The 18,576-nt window shown below is 42.7% G+C and overlaps 1 protein-coding gene across 1 annotated transcript in view; it reads left to right on the top strand.

The window, feature by feature from the left end:
* Positions 1–5,492: 5,492 nt before the first annotated feature.
* LOC137655682 (isobutyryl-CoA dehydrogenase, mitochondrial-like) overlaps positions 5,493–18,576 on the top strand; it is an 80,010-nt gene continuing 66,926 nt past the window's right edge. Inside the window, exon 1 of the mRNA XM_068389641.1 lies at positions 5,493–5,875. Coding sequence (XP_068245742.1) covers positions 5,674–5,875 — 202 coding nt within the window. The 5' untranslated portion in view covers positions 5,493–5,673. The remainder of the gene's footprint in view (positions 5,876–18,576) is intronic.

The raw sequence follows: 18,576 nt of genomic DNA, 5'->3' as shown, positions 1-18,576 counted from the left end.
ACCTTCCGTCACCCAGGTCCGGCAGATATTGCAGTCTTGGGGGTCCCAGTACTGCAGGGTTTCGGTAGTCGTGGTGCAGGGGGCATGAGACCTGCATGCTTTATGACCACAGAAGTCCTTATTCCTGTGGTTGCAGAAGATCACAAAAAGACAATCCTGTAAAGAAAGGAAAATTAAATGAGTATGCAGTTGCTTATCTCACATGATAAGCAAATTATGCAAAATATTATTATTAATATTTTAACCTTTATAGCTTAGGATAGTTAAGCTAGAAGGGAAATAGGAAAGACACATACTTGTGTTTCCTGTCCAGCCAATTGCTGTGACCTCCCCCAAAATTAAAGTTATAGAGTTTCCATATCCAGGCAAACTCAAAGAGAAGGGTTCTAACCTCTAGGGATAGAATAAGGGTATACTAACACTGACCCTTCCTAAGTTCTTTAATATTGGGGGGTAAGTTGTTAACTGATTAATTTCACCGTGAAGCAGGAGCTAAAAATTATACACTGTAAAGAATAAATACTCAACTTTCCAGAGGCAGAAGAAGCTGGAGATTGCATTATAATTCCTCTCAATAACGATAAAAAACATTAGATAAACAGGGAAAACCACCGTGCAAAATCGCTACAGAAATAGGAATGAGCGCCATCTTGGATACTCGTAGTACGGGAGGATGGGTAACCTTGATAACAATCATAACGGCTTCCCTTCTATTTCGCCGCTCTTCCCCCTCGAAACAAAAATGCTAATCGGGGTGAAGATTGCCATGTATTGTATAAAGATATACGTCCCCTGATATTATGTGATATCGAGTTATATAATTCTAGGAGATGTACTATCTCCCGTTGAATCAATAAAACGATACACGAGGGGAAACGGGGATAATGTCTGAAAGTATACTACAGCGCCTAGGTTGGGTAGCCTAGCGCGAGACGATATCTCTTTTACCTAAATCGCCGAAACTTTAACGTATCAAGATATACGTCCCCTGATATTATGCGATATCCTTAAGAGAAATTTTAAGGATATTCGCGCCAGGAGTTAGAATTCTGGAGACCTAAAGGTCAATTCTCTGGGAATATCACTGTAGCCAAATATCCCTTAGAAAGCTACCAATAGGAACCTTCCATCAGGACGACATGGCTTGAACCCAAAAATATATGTAACAAAGTCCCCACCCAAAACTACTCTATCTGCAGCTATCCATGCTTAATTGCAACAAGGAATAGTTCGCCGGGGTGGTACCGGGCGGGGATCCACCAGGTAACTTTGAAAACGGCTCCCCTTCAATTTCGCCACTCTTCCCCCTCAAAGCAGAAACTATTCGGGGTGAAGATTGCTATGTGTCGTATCAAGAAATACGTCCCCTGATATTATGCGATTTCCTTAAGAGTTATATTAAGGATACTTGCGCCAGGAGTTAGAATTTTATGGATATGATAACTGCTCAATACACCAATATGTGTCATGAAATTGATGAGGTGAAAGAGAAACTTACGGAATACGAACATAAGAATCTGACCAAGACCACATATGCAAGTAAGCTGAAGTCAAAGAATACTTTGGTCTTAAAATCTACGTAGGAAAATGTGAAGGCTTCAGAGATCAAGAAAACAATCATGAAGAAGATAACCACAGATGTTGAACAGGTCAAAACCTCTAAACAAGGCCACTTGGTAGTTAATTTTGCAGATAAAGTTGGGTTAGAAATGCTAAAAATGACTTAGAAGAGGTCAAGAAGGACATTAAGGTAGAAGTGGATAAAAAGGGTCTACTTAAACCGAAGATCAAGGTCTGCAATATTGATGAAAATGAAGATGATATAATTGCTAGTATAAAGGAGAAGAATGATATGTGTGAAAATGAGGAATTTAAATTGATCAGGAAGTTTAAATCAAGACATAGCAGTAAATCACACGTCATTATCAAGTGTAGTCCAACTATCAGGAAAGCTTTCCGTAAAAAGGACAATATAGTATATACCACGTATGGAGGATGCTGTAAAATTTATGATTCCTACAATGTATTTCAGTGTTATAGATGCCAGGAATTTGGTCATACTGCCAATAGTTGTAGCAAGACTCAGGTATGTGCCAAGTGTAGCCAGGAACACCAAACCAGGGATTGTATTGTTAATAGGTTAAAGTGTCATAACTGCTCAATGAGGAATTACAGTGATACGAATCATAAGACATATGATGAAAACTGTAAAGTATACAAGGAGTAGCTTACCAGGATAAAAAATAGAACTGATCATGTCTAGCCCATTGGTTAAGTGTAGTCTGATAAATATTCAACCGGTGGGGAATAAAACCATAAAGGTTAGAAATCTTATTAATGAAATGGAATTAGATTTATGCTTATTAACTGAGACCTGGTTACAGGGAAATATTAGTGATAACTCAAAGATTCAGGAGATGACGCCGTGTACTCATGATTTCTACCACGTACCAAGAAAGGATAAAACTGGAAGAGAAGTAGGTGTCTTTGTGTCGAAAACCTTCTCTAGGGTTTCTATTATTTTCAAGATTTGTGTCCTAACGTACCAAGCACTTAAATTTGAGAAACCTTCGTATATGAGAAATATGTTGAAGAGTTTTCGCCCTGATACTGTAGTTAGCTTGAGACACAGTGACGATCCATATCGTCTCGAGGAACTGAGAAGCAGGACCAATGTTGGTACTAGAGCCTTTGAAAGAAGCTCTCCTAGAATTTTCAATAAGCTCCCCTTAGAGGTGAAGCAGAGCTTGAACTGCGATGTTTTCAAGAGAAAACTGAAGACGCACATCTTTGTTGATTGTTACCAATCGGGTGAGATGGACCCCTTCTACAAGGTCTAAATTGATGTCTTCGTCGTGCCCTCTGTAGCTACCGACTTCGGCAGAAAGAGGGCCAAGAGTGTCATCCAAAAGTAAAAAGTAAAGTAAAAGTAATATCATTGTATAGACCACCAGGGAGTAATATAAAGAAATTCATTGAAGAATTTAGTGTTCTTGTGGGTGTGGTGGACGATATTAAAAATACATTAATTGGTGGAGACTTTAATTGTTGGGTAGATGATGAAAATGATAATAAGGCTAAAGAACTCAAGGAAGTATTTGAGATGTTTAATTTGATAAACGGTGTTTTGGTATCAACGTCAGTAGGTGGTCATACACTCGACTTGGTCATATGTGGGAAAGATTCTGACCTAATAAGAAACCTTGAAGTTGAACCAGCCTTTGAGATCTCAAAAACACATAAACTCATCAGTTTTTATGTTAATATAAATTGCATCAGAGTATTGAAGAAATGGATCACATATAGGGAATGGGAAAATTTCGATGCTGAGAATTTTATTGAAGTTAGTGTAGCGCAAATGTCTTGTGAGAACATACAATGTGAACATATGGTAGATAGAAAATGTGTTGGGTGTTATACCAAAAATATAATGACAATTTTGGAAAAATGTATGATACCTAGTGTCCTATAAAGAGCAAACAAATAGTTGTACACGAAAATGTTAGATGGTATAATAGTGAGCTATTAAAGGCAAAAAGACATAGACGTAAGATGGAAGGTAAATGGAAAAGAGCCAATTCCTCACAAGCCAGAAATCTACATAATAAGGCCAGAAATGACTATAACATCCTGTTAGAAAAAAAAATTCTTCAACGGCAAAAGTAAAAAAAACTAATAACATAAGGGAGTTTCACAAAACCCTAGATGATTTGATGGGATTAAAGAAAAAATATGTCTTGCCTGAAAATGTCTCTGCAGAGAAATTTGCTATATTCTTCAATGAAAAAAAATGATAAAATTTATAGAGGTTTCCCTGAAAATTAGCTAGAAGGACAGTCAGTTATGCCAGTGAAGGAGGGTAAGAAGTTAAAAAAAAATTAAGGAAATGAGTATGCGTGACTTGTTAAAGGTTATGAGAGAGATGAAGAATACATATTGTGGAAACGACCATTTCCCAAATAGTGAAGCTCCAAACAAGCAAGTTGTATATAATATTTACCTAAATATAATTAGGTAAACCATAGCTGTCTGGCATGCAGAAAACGAAGCAATTGAGACACTATTTGGCAAAAGGGTGATGTGTTGGTGAACAAAATATAAATTCTAGACTCACAAACTTGAATTGGGGTTAGAGCAATTAAGATAAAATGCTTAATTTAACAATACTCAAATCTAAATTAAAATGAGTACATGTATTGTATCTCGAAATTCGTACTTTAAAGAAGAGCCAGCCTATGTACTTTGTCTTACATTTATATCGCTGTAACATCACGATGACAAAGTATATATCTAGTGTATATATATATATATATATATATATATATATATATATATATATATATATATATATATATATATATATATATACACACACACACACATATATATATATATATATATATATATATATATATATATATATATATATATATATATATATATATATATATATATATATATATATATATATATATATATACACACACACACACACACACACACACACATCTCACAGATAACTTTATCGTAGTGTACCCTTGTATCAGTAGACGATACTGAAAAGATAGAAAAACGAAAATACGGTAATATTAGGGTTAACTATACGAATTTTGTACAATTCGGTCCAAGGACGATTCGGTGCAAATTAAGACAATTGTCTTGGGCCGAGTTGTCCTGTTGCCGTCTACTGTGAATTTTAGAGCTTTCAACTATGCGGCTCGAGACTAAAATAAGCTTCCAATAGACATCTGAAAGACAAGATATTAAGGCTTTCAAGAAGAAACTGAAGATCTTTCTTTGTTTTCCAAGTGCTTCGATAATGTGGATTTGACACTTAGCATGGAATACGATGTGTGATAGTCTCTATAAAAACATATACGACAACAATTTCTTATAGAAGGGCAGCGTATGGTTCCCTGTGAGAGAGAACCAGGAAAACAGCCGTTGAGTTGTGGTTCCCTATTAAAAACGTCCCTGTTCATGCTCAGTAGTTTCTTATCGTGTCTGCAACGTCACACTCCTTGTGAGCTAAGAATGGGTTGGGATTGGGGTGACCATAGATGTACTTGTTAAGTCATAACAGCCATTGGCTGCCAGTCCCTCCCTGGTCCTATCTTTGGTGGAGAGGGGTCTCGGGCGCTGATTATATGTATTTATGGTCAGTCTCTAGGTCATTGTCTTGCTAGCTAAGCTATTTTCACCATCTCTTGCCCCTGTCATTCATGAGTGGCATTTAAACCTAAGTGAAATAATATAATCAATTGAATTTATCTGGACAAATGTTTTTAGCAAGAGGAAGAATTAGGTCACGTTCATTTTCATAAATTTGAGCCCATACAAAACAGTTTTATTTTGTTTGTGTACATTGAATATATACGATAGGGTCTCGTTTCACAAACAACGCTATAAATCACCGCATTTTGTTATTTATCAGTGTAATTTAATTGTTTGAACATGAATTTCATTTTCCAATGCATTTCCCAGTGCCAAATTGATGAGTTATGCAATACCTTCAGAAACTATGAACGAAGCCACGTTCATAACAAACCGGATTTTACAAAACAGTATTTTCGCCTTTGGCAACCTATCGTCTTTAGTGTGGTTTTGTAAGGTAGTATTTATCTCTCACACAACTAAAGGAAGAAAGAAAGCTATTAAGACTGATTGATAGCAATGTTTGTCACTTCTGGGATTCACAGGTATTCCAGCGGAGTCTTGCAGAGGGTCGTATCCAATGTGCTGTTCAAGCAATGCAATTTCAGCAGTAACAGCTATGGACGAAAGTCTACAATTTATAGCCCTGTCTGCTACAGAAACAGAGGTTTTATAGCCCCTGTTAAATCTAATAGCAGGAGCTATGTCACTTCAATCGACCGTGAGTTCCGTATGGTTTTCAGGTTTAACCTAACCTAGGGTAGACTATTAGTCAATTGGTGTAGTTAGTAAATAATTAAAAGCGTTGAAGCTTATGTTGAACGTCACTTAACCTAAAGTTCCTCACCTGGGTAGGGAGTTGGGGAGCATGACTTTCATCATATATACACCTCGGGAGTATTTGTAGAGGCTAGGTCACATTTAAAATGTATAGACGGTATTGTGATTAGTGGGGACAGGCATAAACTTACTTGTTAATTGTCAAATCAATTTTTTTTATAGGGAAAGTGTTTGTCTTTATGTGAATTACAATATTATGGAGCTAGTTTTATGATTTACAAAATATGATTTAGTGTTTCCCTGCCAGGAGTGAAGCCAGTTAGGAAGAAAACAAATTTGAGACTTCGTCATAGTGTAAGTTAAGGATAAATAGGTCTAAGGAGGCCTCGCAGTGAGTGTGTAATACCCCGTATTTCCCTTTTATTTAGCGATTTATTCATCAAAAGGAGGAGATTAGCCAGCCCTGTGAATCAAGCTCAACTCTTACAGAGCTGGCCAAAATGTGTTTTTTAAATTTTTTGTTTTAAGTTATGGAATTTTAAAACAAATCAAATTGGAAAAAAATATTGGTTTCCCCCCAATTATTTTCATCAGAGCAGTTCAAAGTACCCGTAAATACATCAAGAACACTTGTTTTCTTCATTAAGAGTATTATAGTAAATATTTACCCACATTTGAATTACATACTGAGTCCATCACAACCAGCCAGAGTGCCGCCTTCCATACAATATACAGATTACTCAGTATTTATGTGTACACTGTTGTTGGTAAACATTGTAAAGTTACAATCCCCTCCCCCTCAACCCATCCCACAATGCTATGTCCATACCGTACTGTACTTATAGAGGTTTTGCCCCTCACATACCTATTACACTGGCTGATAAAGGAAGGACTTGGCAAAGGTTGCTGCCTTATAGGCAGAAGTCCAAACCATGATAGAAAAGGGCGCTCTCCAATAGGTTGTCGACGGGTCCCCAGGCTTCTTCAGTCAGCTCTTTCTTTTAGAAAAGGCTCTGGAGGCTGGAGATTTTTCATAGACCTCTCGGCCTTGAATGAGTTTTTTTAAACATCAGACTTACCAGGTGGTTATATAAAAATAGCTTTAGTCCCTGACGTCCAGCAGAAATTCAAAACTCGCGGCAATCGCAGGTAGAGTAGCCAGGTGTACACCAGCGCCCTCTCACGCGAGGTACCTAGAACCATTCCATGATTCCTCAGATCTTCTCTGCCGCCATCGCCAGCGACATCGTTGGATATTCACTCGTTAAGTAACCTGGATTTTGGCAGTTATCTTTGGTGATGTACTACAATTTTGTTTATTGGCTTTCGCTTGTTGGATTTTGCTTTCGGATTCTCTTGAAACTTTATTGATTTGGATTATTTTGATTATTTTGACCCTTGCTTGTTTTGATCTCTCTTATTAACTATTCATAATGGCCGACCCTTCTCCCACTTATAGAAAGTGTGTGAAAGGGTGTAAGACCCGGCTTGCTAGAGCCGCTGTAGTTCCCCACTCAATTTGTGTTAAATGTAGGGGTGAAGTATGTGAGTTGGGGGATCGGTGTGACAAATGTGTTTTGTTGTCTGAGAGGGAGTGGCTGGCTTTTGACCGCTACACTCATAAACTTCAGAGAGACAGAGTTAGATGTAGTTCTTCTCATTCTAGAGAATTATCCACTTCCTGTGTCATTGAACCTAATCCTTCCCCTGTAGTGGTAGTTTCAGATACCATTACTGTTACCGCTGAGCCTACGCTTAAAGACATGATGGTCGCTGGGAGTAAGGGTTGAATCGCTCGCTGCGGACAGGAACCAACTTATGTCCGATGTGAATAAAATAAAAGTGTTAGTGCGAAAAGTGCAGTTAATGTGTTTAGTGCAGTGGAGGGTGCGTCTGCTCGAACCTGTCGTTCACCTTGCCTTGGACCTCTTCCAAGCTCCCCAACCCCTGGGAGAAGGAATGTCGATCGGCGAAAGGGAACGAGAGGCATTATCGCTCGAGCAGACGTCCCCTCGAGCGTACCTGTTGACGCTTCACGGGACGCTCACCCTCACCATGGGAAAGGTGAGGTTAAAGTGTTTTCCTCATCTTCGGATGACGAAGCCCCCAGCAGGGGCTGGCGTCAAGCCTTCAGACCTCTTAAGAGGAAAATGGATGCAGTAGCTCAACGTCGCGACTTGTCGCCACAATCGCCTGGCTGTAGCCATTGGAGCAGTCCAGAGCGTTTCCCTTCGTCTGTAGAAGGTTATCCTGCTAAATGTCCTGATAGGATGTCAGAGTCTGACAAATATCTTTTCCAGCCTGTTGCGGATCTAGTTCCTGAGTCTGGTATCAATGTTCATGCTCCGCCACCACCGTCAGACTGGTTGTCGTCTTCCGGACGCTCGGCACGTTACTTGAGCGATGAAGAAGGCGAGTTTGCGGTTGAAGTAACTTCTCCTGCATCACCGCAAGTTTACCCGAATTGGAGTATGCTGCAAGACATGCAGCAGCAGCTCTCTTCTTTTATGCAGACATATCATCCTGCTGTCAACAAGAAAGTGGTTCGCCAAGATCCCAACCGTCGGGAAACTTCTAACTTGATGCTAAACATCGTAATGCGGCTAGTCTAGAAGCGCCTGATGACAGACAGCTTTCCAAGCGTCAAGCGGTTAAACACAGCACTGAATGACGTGATAAGGTTTCTGTGAAACGTCGAGATCCTGATCCTCTTGACACCAAACGTCAAGCTTCCAGCCGTGACACCGAGCGTCAACCAATCAAGCGCAATGACGATCGCTATGCAGCTAAACGTGACGCCGAGCGTCAAGTTAGACGTGACGTCGAACGACAAGCGCGTGACGTCGAGTGTCAAGTGAAACGTGACGCCCAACGTCAATCAGATGCTGAAGGACATGCAGTCGGACGTAACGCCGAGCGACTTCTTTCTGAGCGTCGAGCGTTGGATCATCATGACGCTGTACGTGATGACCCTACACCTGTGTTGGACAGTAGTCGGGCCCGTAAGGAGTCTCCTCTTGTTCTGCAAGATGTCTCTACGACAGTTAGAGTTTTATCGGAGGAAGAGCCTGATGATCACTTTTCCCCGGCTGAACTTTTGGAAGATTTCTCTGAGGGAGAAGAGCCTAAGACCCTTTTGGCTGATGTTTTTGACAGTAAACAGAGTAATGAAAAACTTGAACTTCCTCATTCCTGTTTTTCTGAGGCTAAACTAACTAGTTTAGCTTTTCAATCTGATGAAATTAAAGCTCTGTTGATGGACCTTGATGCTTATGGAGGTGTAGACCCAAATGGTATTTTTCCTTTGTTTTTTTATAAAGACAGCAGATTTCTTAGCTCCAAAGTTATCTGTTATTTTACACAAGTTAGCAAGAAGAGGAGCTTTTAGCACTTGTTGGAGAATTGGTAATGTTACTCCTCTATGTAAGTGTGTTTGTGGTAGCTCAAGTCCCACTGATTACCGCCCAATTTCCATAACTCCCATATTATCTTAAGTTTTTGAACGTCTTCCGGCAAAACGTCTTAATAGGTTTGCTGAAGGTTATCATCTATTCCCTAGTTTGCAATTTGGTTTTCGTAAAGGCCTTGGAGCATGTGATGCTCCTCTTACAGTCTCAAATGCTGTACAGAAATCCCTGTACCTATCAGCAGTTCACTTACAAAGGATCCGCAAAGTGCCAGCGGATGCTCCATTCAGGCTCAAGACGATAGAGTCAGAATGGTCCACAGACGCAGACTCATTCTCTTCCATCTTGGAACAAGTCCCGGAACTGCAGATCGACCTCTTCGCGACGAGCGTCATCAAGAAACTACCTCGATGTGTAGCCCCATACAAGGACCCTCTAGAGGAGATAATAGACGCCATGACCCTAGTTTGGAATGAATGGACCCGAAATTTCCTATTCCTTCCATCCAATCTCCTGCTGAAGGTCCTCAACAAGCTGAGATCCTTCCAGGGAATAGCAGCTCTAGTGGCCCCCAAGTGGCCCAAGAGCAACTGGTTCCCGCTAATGATGGAACTGAGGCTGAGGCTGGTCCTTGTACCAAACCCAGCACTATCTCAACGGGTTCAGAAGTCAACTGTCTTCGCTTCATCACAGAGAACCCAAAATCTTTATTTCATGATTTTCTCGCCCTAGCGGTTAAGAAAAGATTTGGGATCTCAAAAGGCAGTATAGACTTCTAAGAAGAATACAAGTCTAAGTCAACTAGAAGACAATATGAATCGTCTTGGGAAAAGTGGGTTGCTTTTGTTAAAGCAAAAGGAGCAAAAGAAATTTCAATGGACTTCTGTCTGTCTTTCTTTATCCACCTTCATAAACAAGGTCTGGTAGCCAACACGATAACTCCGTGTAAGTCAGCCTGACTAGACCTCTTCTATACGCCTTTCAAGTGGACCTGACGAACGAAATCTTTAACAAGATCCCGAAGGCATGCGCTAGACTTAGGCTTGCAGCTCCTCCAAAGCCCATTTCATGGTCTCTGGACAAAGTCTTACATTATGCTTCATCTGTGAACAATGAAGATTGTTCTCTCAAGGATCTAACCCAGAAGGTTATTTTCTTGTTCGCTATAGCCTCAGGGGCTAGAGTTAGTGAAATAGTAGCCCTATCAAGAATTGAGGGCCACATTCAGTTCACAGAAGTGGAAGAACTGAATCTCTTTCCTGATCCAGCCTTTCTCGTCAAGAACGAGCTACAAAGAGATGGGGTCCCTGGAAAATCTGCCCTCTGAAGGAAGATGTCTCTCTATGTCCAGTAGAGTGTCTAAAGGTCTATCTTCGTAAGAACTTCATACTTTTCAATATTAATCTTACCCGATAATCATGTAGCTGTCAACTCTGTTGCCGACAGAAATCTACGGTCGGGATACGCCAGCGATCGCTATACAGGTGGGGGTGAACACAACAGCGCCATCTGTGGTCAGGTACTCCAGTACTTCTTGTCAACACCACCTCAATTTTTCCTCTGTCGTGCCTCCGGCTAGACCTACATGGATACGCTGTTGATTCTGGAGTTATTGCTCACGATTTGGTGATGTATTTGCTCTAGAGTTTAGCCTTCGCTATTCAGGAAGCTTTATCATTAGCTTAGCAAGCTTTTGGAATTAATTTGATTTAATTTTGGTGACGAAGAGAGTATGAACTCTCTTTCACTTTTAATGGCCGACCCTTCCCTTAGACGGAAGTGTTGGTGTCGAAGAGAGTATAGACTCTCTTTCTTAATTTTGCTTAACAAAAGTTATAGATTTATTTTATATCTCTCCGCCTTTTATAGGCCTCTTCGATTAACTTCCTTTTATTATAAACTTATTAAAATTAATTTTTATATTTGTTTATATTCGACCTTTCCTAATAGTAGGCGGTCTTTTCTTGGAACCGAAGTTAATTAACATTGAGCCCGTCATTTCGTTTTTACCTGTTAACATATTATGCTATTTTAATGTTTTTGAAAGAATTTCTTTGATAGTCTCGTACTGTTTTCAAAGTTGAACTAACGTTTTGTTTTGTCTCTGCAGTTGTTGACGTTCAGAACGTTCAACTTGCGCTCTATCGTTACGATAGAGAGAGAGTATTCACGGTGTCACGTTGCAGTAAGAGTAAACCGATTCTAGCGTTTTGTTCATTCTTTCTTAGCTTAAATGGTTTTAATTCTAATAAAGGAACTTTTTATTTGGGAAATCTTTCAGTTTTTTTCCTTTAACAATAATATGTTTTAACGATATATATAATTGGGCTCATCTCTCAGGTTCTAAGTCAAGAGAGAGAGAGAGAGAGATAGAGACGGAGGGAGAGAGAGGAGGAAAAACGTTTCGTTCAAGCGGGTAACGTTGTTATCGTTTTTGCTCTTCTCCCTAGTCTCTTTAGGGGAAGAAGGTAAACGTTTCTAGAGTTTTATTCTTGTTCCCAGGCTTTATGCGGTGAGAGATTTTAAACGTAGTTTATTTGATCTAGTGTTTAGTCTCTTTTCCAGCCACTGAATTATTTATCTTTCATTATGTTTTTCTGTTACATTGTAATACTGTTTTCGCAATTACTAACTTTTAATGAAGGATAGAATTGCGTGTTTCAGGTACAAACCACTTAAAGTTTAGAGTTCAGTGAAATAAGTGCAAACAGAAAATCAAAAGTGATAAAGTGATAAGCGCAAAGTGTTACAGTGTTGCGTTCGAGGGTTCGTCTGTTCGTGCCAGTTGTTCGCCTAGTCTGGGACCTCTTACAAGCTCCCAAGCCAGGGGAGAAGTAACGTCGAAGGACTTATGGGTTCATCAGGCCTTGATCGACGAACAGACGTTTCCCTCCGTGGTTTCGCGTGTAACCAACTCACGTAGCCGACGTGATCACCCCACCCACACAAAGACGAGAGAGCCCATTTATTCCTCGTCTGCGGAAGAGGTTTCTCGCAGAAACCATGGATCAATCTTGCAGCTTTTAAGTGCAAGTCGGTCCCTTCCGCGCAAGTCCAACGGCCTAGGTGTAGCCACTGGGTCAGTTCGGACTCGCTGCAGTACGACAACTGCACACCTCCCAGAGAGGCAAGGTGGCCCCGCAACAGGCAGTAACTCCGTCTGTTGCCGCACCAGCTGTTTTAGACCCTCAGTCTCAACGGACAGTAGCTCCGTTTGTTGTTGTCTTTCTTAGACTCTAGTGGTCTGTGCTGCAGACAATGCAGTCTCAGCTTGCGGTGTTGATGCAGGAGTTTCAGGCAGAGAAGGTTAGCACACTTCCTCCTGCGAGCACTTCTCCACCTCTGCGCAGTCCACCCTGCCAGACGTATGATGTTGAGGCTCCTCCTGCCTCCATGCGTGAGCTGCCACATTGGGAGTTGCCAGGTACCAGCGCTATGCAGCAACCTCCACTTTCCTTGAGGCAGGAGCCTCTTGCTATGCGGCAACCTCCTCAACCCTTGAGGCAGGAGCCTCAACTCTTGAGGCAAGAGCCTCAACTCTTGAGGCAAGAACCTCAACTCTTGAGGCAAGAACCTCAACTCTTGAGGCAAGAGCCTCAACTCTTGAGGCAAGAGCCTCAACTCACCTCCTCTTCCCTTGAGGCAGGAGCCTCATGCGTTGCGGCAACCTCCTCAACCCTTGAGGCAGGAGCCTCAACTCTTGAGGCAAGAGCCTCAACTCTTGAGGCAAGAACCTCAACTCTTGAGGCAAGAGCCTCAACTCTTGAGGCAAGAACCTCAACTCTTGAGGCAAGAGCCTCAACTCTTGAGGCAAGAGCCTCAACTCTTGAGGCAAGAACCTCAACTCTTGAGGCAAGAGCCTCAACTCACCTCCTCTTCCCTTGAGGCAGGAGCCTCATGCGTTGCGGCAACCTCCTCCATCCTTGAGGCAGCAGCCTCATGCGTTGCAGCAACCTCCACCATCCTTGAGGCAGCAGCCTCAGGCTATGCGGCATCCTCCTCAACCCATGAGGCAGGAGCCTCATGCTATGAGGAGCCTCATGCTATGCGGCATCCTCCTCAACCCATGAGGCAGGGACCTCATGCTATGAGGAGCCTCATGCTATGCGACATCCTCCTCAAACCATGAGGCAGGAGCCTCATGCTATGCGGCAACCTCCTCTACCCATGAGGCAGGAGCCTCATGCTATGCGGCATCCTCCTCAACCCATGAGGCAGGAGCCTCATGCTATGCGGCATCCTCCTCAACCCATGAGGCAGGAGTCTCATGCTATGAGGAGCCTCATGCTATGCGGCATCCTCCTCAAACCATGAGGCAGGAGCCTCATGCTATGCGGCAACCGCCTCAACCCATGAGGCAGGAGCCTCATACTATGCGGCATCCTCCTCAACGCATGCGGCATGAGCCTCATCCCTTGCAGCATGAGCCTCATCCCATGCAGCATGAGCCTCATACCATGCAGCATGAGCCTCATCCCATGCAGCATGAGCCTCTTCCCATGCAGCATAAGCCGCACGCCATGCAACATGCTCTGCTTACCTTACAGCATGCTCTGCATACCTTACCGCATGCTCCTCAGTCACACATCTTTGGTTGTTGCCAACTCACTAGACTGTCAAGCAGTTTCATAACGTTGCCTTTTAGTCTGCTGCTTTTGCACCAGTGAAACCCTCACTGAGAGAACTTAGCTTTTCTCGGATATGGTTCCTGTAGATGAGAAAGTGCTATTCTCCCTCCTTCTGATATTCCCTTGAGGACTCTGTCATTTGGAGAGGAGCCTTTAGCTGCTTAGCCTCCTATGGACTTTTATTTAAGCATAACATGCTTCCAGGGAGGTAATGGTTCCACTTCAGTCGCTAACCCCGTCTGTTACCACACCTGCTCCCATAGACCTTGAGCTTTGTTGCAAGACATGCAGTCCAAGCTTAGTCCTTGTTAGAGGATTTTTTTGTTTACGGAGTCAGTGTGTCACTGGGAAGACGTTCAACAACCAGCAGAAGTGACTTGTTGTGACGCAGTGCGGCAACCTCAGCAACCCGTTAAGGAGTTGTCTGTACGACCCAGACAGTCTAGACAGCTTCGGGTTGTCGCTGTACTTCCTCGCTTCCCCATGGTTGACAGTTCACAGACTGTGCAGCAGTACCATGATCTTGTGTCCGGCTCCGTCAGACGACTAGCTTTTAAGAGCTCCCACAAGTCGTTGCTGTCTGGAGATTCTCAGATGGACTATGGATCTGACCAAGGAACTGGGCCTCCTGGTCAATTTTGAGGAGTCCCAGCTCGTCCCATCCCAGACCATTGTCTACCTGGGTATGGATCTTCAGAGTCGAGCTTTTCGGGCTTTTCCGTCGGCCCCAAGGATCTACTAAGCCCTAGAATGCATCCAGAGCATGCTGAGAAGGAACCGATGCTCAGTCAGGTAGTGGATGAGTCTAACAGGGACACTTTCATCGCTGGCCCTGTTCATCGAGTTAGGGAGACGCCACCTCCTCCCCCTTCAGTATCATCTAGCGGCTCACTGGATAAAGGACATGACGCTAGAGACGGTCTCAGTTCCTGTTTCCGAAGAGAGGAGGTCTACTCTCACGTGGTGAAAGAACAGCTTTCTTCTCAAGGAAGTCTACCTTTGGCTGTTCAGAAACCCGACCGCCGTCTCTTCTCTGACGCATCAGACACGGGCTGGGGTGCGACTTTGGACGGACAGGAATGCTCGGGAACATGGAATCAGGAGCTAAGGACACTTCACATCTATTGCAAGGAGCTGTTGGTGGTTCATCTGGCCTTGATAAACTTCAAGTCCCTCCAGCTTAACAAGGTGGTGGAGGTGGACTCTGACAACACCACAGCCTTGGCTTACATCTCCAAGCAGGGAGGGACTCATTCGTGGAAGTTGTTCTAGATCGCAAGGGACCTCCTCATCTGTTCAAAAGATCGAAAGCTCACGCTGGTAACGAGGTTCATTCAGGGCGATATGAATGTCATGGCAGATCGCCTTAGCCGGAAGGGTCAGGTCATCCCCTCAGAGTGGACCCTTCACAAGAATGTTTGCAGCAGACTTTGGGCCCTGTGGGGTCAGCCAACCATAGATCTGTTCGCTACCTCGATAACCTAGAGGCTCCCGTTGTATTGTTCTCCGATTCCAGACCCAGCAGCAGTTCACGTGGATGCTTTTCTGCTGGATTGGTCCCATCTCGACCTGTATGCATTCCCGCCGTTCAAGATTGTCAACAGGGTACTTCAGAAGTTCGCCTCTCGCAAAGGGACACAGCTGACGTTGGTTGGCTCCGCTCTGGCCCGCGAGAGAATGGTTCATAGAGGTACTGCAATGGCTGGTCGACATTCCCAGGACTCTTCCTCTAGGAGTGGACCTTCTACGTCTACCTCACGTAAAGAAGGTACACCCAAACCTCCACGCTCTTCGTCTGACTGCCTTCAGACTTTCGAAAGACTCTCAAGGGCTAGGGGCTTTTCGAAGGAGGCAGCCAGAGCGATTGCCAGAGCAAGGAGGACATCCACTCTCAGAGTCTATCAGTCTAAAGGGGAAGTCTTCCGAAGCTGGTACAAGGCCAATGCAGTTTCCTCAACCAGTACCACTGTAACCCAGATTGCTGACTTCCTGTTACATCTAAGGAACGTAAGATCCCTTTCAGCTCCTACGATTAAGGGTTACAGAAGTATGTTGGCAGCGGTTTTCCGCCACACAGGCTTGGATCTTTCCACCAACAAAGATCTACAGGACCTCCTTAGGTCTTTTGAGACCTCAAAGGAACGTCGGTTGTCCACTCCAGGCTGGAATCTAGACGTGGTCCTAAGGTTCCTTATGTCGTCAAGATTTGAACCTCTCCAATCAGCCTCTTTTAAGGACCTCACATTAAAAACTCTTTTCCTCGTGTGCTTGACAACAGCTAAAAGAGTAAGTGAGATCCACGCCTTCAGTAGGAACATAGTTTTCACATCTGAAACGGCTACATGTTCCTTGCAGCTCGGTTTTTTGCTAAACGAGCTTCCTTCACATCCTTGGCCTAAGTCGTTCGAGATCCCAAGCCTGTCCAACTTGGTGGGGGACGAACTGGAGAGAGTACTTTGCCCAGTTAGAGCTCTTAGGTACTATCTAAAAAGGTCATAACCTTTACGAGGACAATCAGAAGCCTTATGGTGTGATATCAAGAAGCCTTCTCTTCCAAGGTCTAAGAACTCAGTTTCTTACCTATTCAGGCTCCTGATTAGGGAAGCACATTCTCATCTGAAGGAAGAAGACCTTGCTTTGCTAAAGGTAAGGACACATGAAGTGAGAGCTGTGGCTACTTCAGTGGCCTTCAAACAGAACCGTTCTCTGCAGAGTGTTATGGATGCAACCTATTGGAGAAGCAAGTCAGTGTTCGCATCATTCTATCTCAAAGATGTCCAGTCTCTTTACGAGAACTGCTACACCCTGGGACCATTCGTAGCAACGAATGCAGTAGTAGGCGGGGGCTCAGCCACTACATTCCCATAATCCCATAACCCTTTTAACCTTTCTCTTGAATACTTTTTATGGGTTGTACGGTCGGCTAAGAAGCTTTCCACATCCTTGTTGATTTGGCGGGTGGTCAATTCTTTCTTGAGAAGCGCCGAGGTTAAAGGTTGTGATGAGGTCCTTTAGTATGGGTTGCAGCCCTTTATACTTCAGCACCTAAGAGTCGTTCAGCATCCTAAGAGGACCGCTACGCTCAGTAAGGAAGACGTACTTAATAAAGGCAGAGTAATGGTTCAAGTCGTCTTCCTTACCAGGTACTTATTTATTTTATGTTATTTTTGAATAACTAATAAAATAAAATTCGGGATACTTAGCTTCTTTGTTAACATGTATGCTGGTCTCCACCCACCACCCTGGGTGTGAATCAGCTACATGATTATCGGGTAAGATTAATATTGAAAAATGTTATTTTCATTAGTAAAATAAATTTTTGAATATACTTACCCGATAATCATGATTTAATTGACCCACCCTTCCTCCCCATAGAGAACCAGTGGACCGAGGAAAAAATTGAGGTGGTGTTGACAAGAAGTACTGGAGTACCTGACCACAGATGGCGCTGTTGTGTTCACCCCCACCTGTATAGCGATCGCTGGCGTATCCCGACCGTAGATTTCTGTCGGCAACAGAGTTGACAGCTACATGATTATCGGGTAAGTATATTCAAAAATTTATTTTACTAATGAAAATAACATTTTAGGGGAGGACAGCTCTTCAAAGGCTTCAGGATCAAACTTAGCCCTAAAACAACTGAGGGCAAAGCTCACCTACCTCATTCGCAGAGCGGATCCTGACAGTACACCCGCAGGTCATGATCCGAGAAAAATTGCTTCTTCACTGAACTTTTTTCAGTGTATGGACTTTGAGCGTCTTCGCTCATATTACTGGATGGAAATCATCCAGTGTGTTCACAAACACTATGCAAAGCAAGTCCACGAACTGAAGCATTATGTGGTGGCGGCAGGTAGTGTATTAAAACCTGTCGTCTAGTGCTGCGATGAACAGTTAATTGATTAGGACTATCAATTAGGGTGAAAAGGTGCTGACACTTCCAGTGCGATACCTTTTAAGTGAGTGTCACCATGGTGACACTAAGACTGTTCAAAATCTCAGGTGTGGAATTATACAGATAACACTTGTGCCGTGTGTACATAGTACACCGTGTTGATAGTATACAACATTTACAGAAATTATATTGGGAAAATTTATCAAAATTTTCAATTTTAGAGTGGCACATCATTTCTTCCCTTTCAGGGAGAAAAATATTTTCTGTATACGTTACACTCGTTACACTTGTTATTCCATTTCGTCATTTATTCAAAATAAATGTATATTAGAATGTAATTGCGACCTATTTCACCCTGCAATTAGCACATTAGATATGCCAGAGTTCTCTTACTTATTTATTTAAGTAAACCTCATATTATTGTATGCTTACAAACAATGGATATAGTTGACACTAACATTGTCTATGATTAGTGGTAATGACGGATAAAGGTAACGACATTTGTCTCAATGGTCCAGATGACCATAGAAAAAATTGTCCCAAGGTTAAGACACCTATGAAAATCCACAGATACAGTACTTTGGTAAACTTCCATCAGGACGACATGGCTTGAGCCAAAAAAACGGATTTTGAGCGAAGCGAAAAATCTATTTTTGGGTGATAGCCATGTCGTCCTGATGGACCCACCCTCCTTTTCTATAGAAAAGGCCCT

This window comes from Palaemon carinicauda, chromosome 16 (assembly GCF_036898095.1).
Source record: "Palaemon carinicauda isolate YSFRI2023 chromosome 16, ASM3689809v2, whole genome shotgun sequence".
Taxonomy (NCBI): Eukaryota; Metazoa; Arthropoda; class Malacostraca; order Decapoda; family Palaemonidae; genus Palaemon; species Palaemon carinicauda.
This window is presented reverse-complemented; position numbering and strand designations above follow the sequence as displayed.